Here is a 1,717-nt window from a genome sequence, read left to right as displayed (position 1 = left end):
CATTCTAGCTGAAGACATTACAAGGTATCTACAATAAGACACAAACCATCCAGATACAACACGATAATCTCTCTTATTTACGTCATTTTCTAACGTTTCCTCACACTTTTGTTTTTGTTCTGGCTGTTTGAGAATGCTTTTCTGTCCGTGTTGACTGTTGTTCTGCGTAATTCTCCCAGATATCTCCTGTGTCTTCAGCTGAGGAAAGATATTCTGATTGGTCGACTGTCCTGTCCATCAGACATCCTGGCTCTGTTGGGTTCATACACAGTTCAGTCAACACTTGGCGATTATGATCCAAATCTCCACCAGAACAACTATGTCAGTGAAATTGTTCTTGCACCCAATCAGAGTGAAGAGCTGGAGAAGAGAATAATGGAGCTGCATTCTACATACAGGCATGCAATACCAACAATCAAACTCACAGATATACCTTCTAATATAAACGCTACTACACACATTAATATAATTTCTTTTGTTACACAGATTCATGAGTCCTGCCCAGGCAGACATGCTTTTCCTTGAGAATGCCATGGGGCTTCCGATGTATGGAGAAGACCTGCATCCTGCCAAAGTAATTCTATTTAGTGAACTGGAAAATATTTGGAAAATGTTGAAAGTAGATCATCTCAAAAATGAAAACTCTGGCATCATTTGTTCACCATTATTTCATTTTTAGCCCATATAACTTTATAGAAAAGTAGATGTTTAAACAAATGTTTTATTCATACAAATAAAGCCAATGGGATCCAAAACAACATTAAGTTCTTTTTTCTATACAACTTTCTGTCTTCTGCGGAAGAGAAAATACATTTAGTGTGTAATGAAAGTCAGTTGGGTCCTGTGTTGTTTTGGGTAAATAAATGATGACAGATTTTTTTTTGTTTTTGGTGTACGTCTTTAATATAATACAATGTTTGATATATTCGTAGGATGTCAATGGTGCAGACGTGCTGCTCGGTGTTTGCTCTGAAGGACTTATGGTATATGAGGACGAGATTAAAACAAACATTTTCCTCTGGCCCAGAGTTCTTAAAATCTCCCACAAACGCAGCACCTTTCTCCTGAAGATGCGTCCTTCTGAGGTATTCGCACACATTAATTTTACTCCCCATAAGCAGTTTCTTTATTTTCTACATATATTAGTGTTGGGTTACGCATTTCTTCTTGACAAACTCACTACACCAAATTAAAAAGGTAAGTCAGGTTTATATGGGTTACATTTTTTCCACATGACCTGATTTAGGAGGACGAGATTGAAGGTACCATCAGTTTCAGTTTGACCAGCTACCGAGCCTGCAAACAACTGTGGAAATGCTGTGTGGAACATCATAGTTTCTTCAGGTAAATCCATGTATGCGTATAATAAAACAAGCCTCAACGGGGTGCAGCGTTTTCATTTTTTGTATCCATATGACGATTAGAAACACAAGGGGGCGCTCAAATATATGCAAATAGTAGTAAAACACGCTTATTGAACGTCTTTGGTAAGTTCTTCTGTACCTCTGAATGTGTTTCTCAGAAATAGACTTCAAGACGCGAAAACAAAAAGGCTCCTGACTTTGGGTTCGAGGTTCCGTTACCATGGACGCACTCAGTCTGAGTGTCTGGAAGCCAGCAACAACATCACCCGAGCTCCTCCACGATTCACACACTTTATCAACGAGAGAAAAGGCATCTATCCGTCTATCTGATTAACTAAGTGCAAGTAGTTGTT

General features: G+C 38.7%; 1 protein-coding gene across 1 annotated transcript in view; it reads left to right on the top strand.

Moving 5' to 3' along the window:
- The window catches only part of LOC122330166 (band 4.1-like protein 3), a 4,366-nt gene extending 2,672 nt beyond the window's left edge, over positions 1-1,694 (top strand). Inside the window, exons 6-10 of the mRNA XM_043227028.1 lie at positions 180-398; positions 487-574; positions 933-1,085; positions 1,247-1,344; positions 1,523-1,694. Coding sequence (XP_043082963.1) covers positions 180-398; positions 487-574; positions 933-1,085; positions 1,247-1,344; positions 1,523-1,694 — 730 coding nt within the window. The remainder of the gene's footprint in view (positions 1-179; positions 399-486; positions 575-932; positions 1,086-1,246; positions 1,345-1,522) is intronic.
- Positions 1,695-1,717: the final 23 nt, after the last annotated feature.

This window comes from Puntigrus tetrazona, chromosome 24, assembly GCF_018831695.1.
Source record: "Puntigrus tetrazona isolate hp1 chromosome 24, ASM1883169v1, whole genome shotgun sequence".
NCBI classification, from domain to species: Eukaryota; Metazoa; Chordata; class Actinopteri; order Cypriniformes; family Cyprinidae; genus Puntigrus; species Puntigrus tetrazona.
The sequence above is the reverse complement of the archived record's forward strand: the minus strand, read 5'-3'. Positions and strand labels throughout refer to the sequence as shown.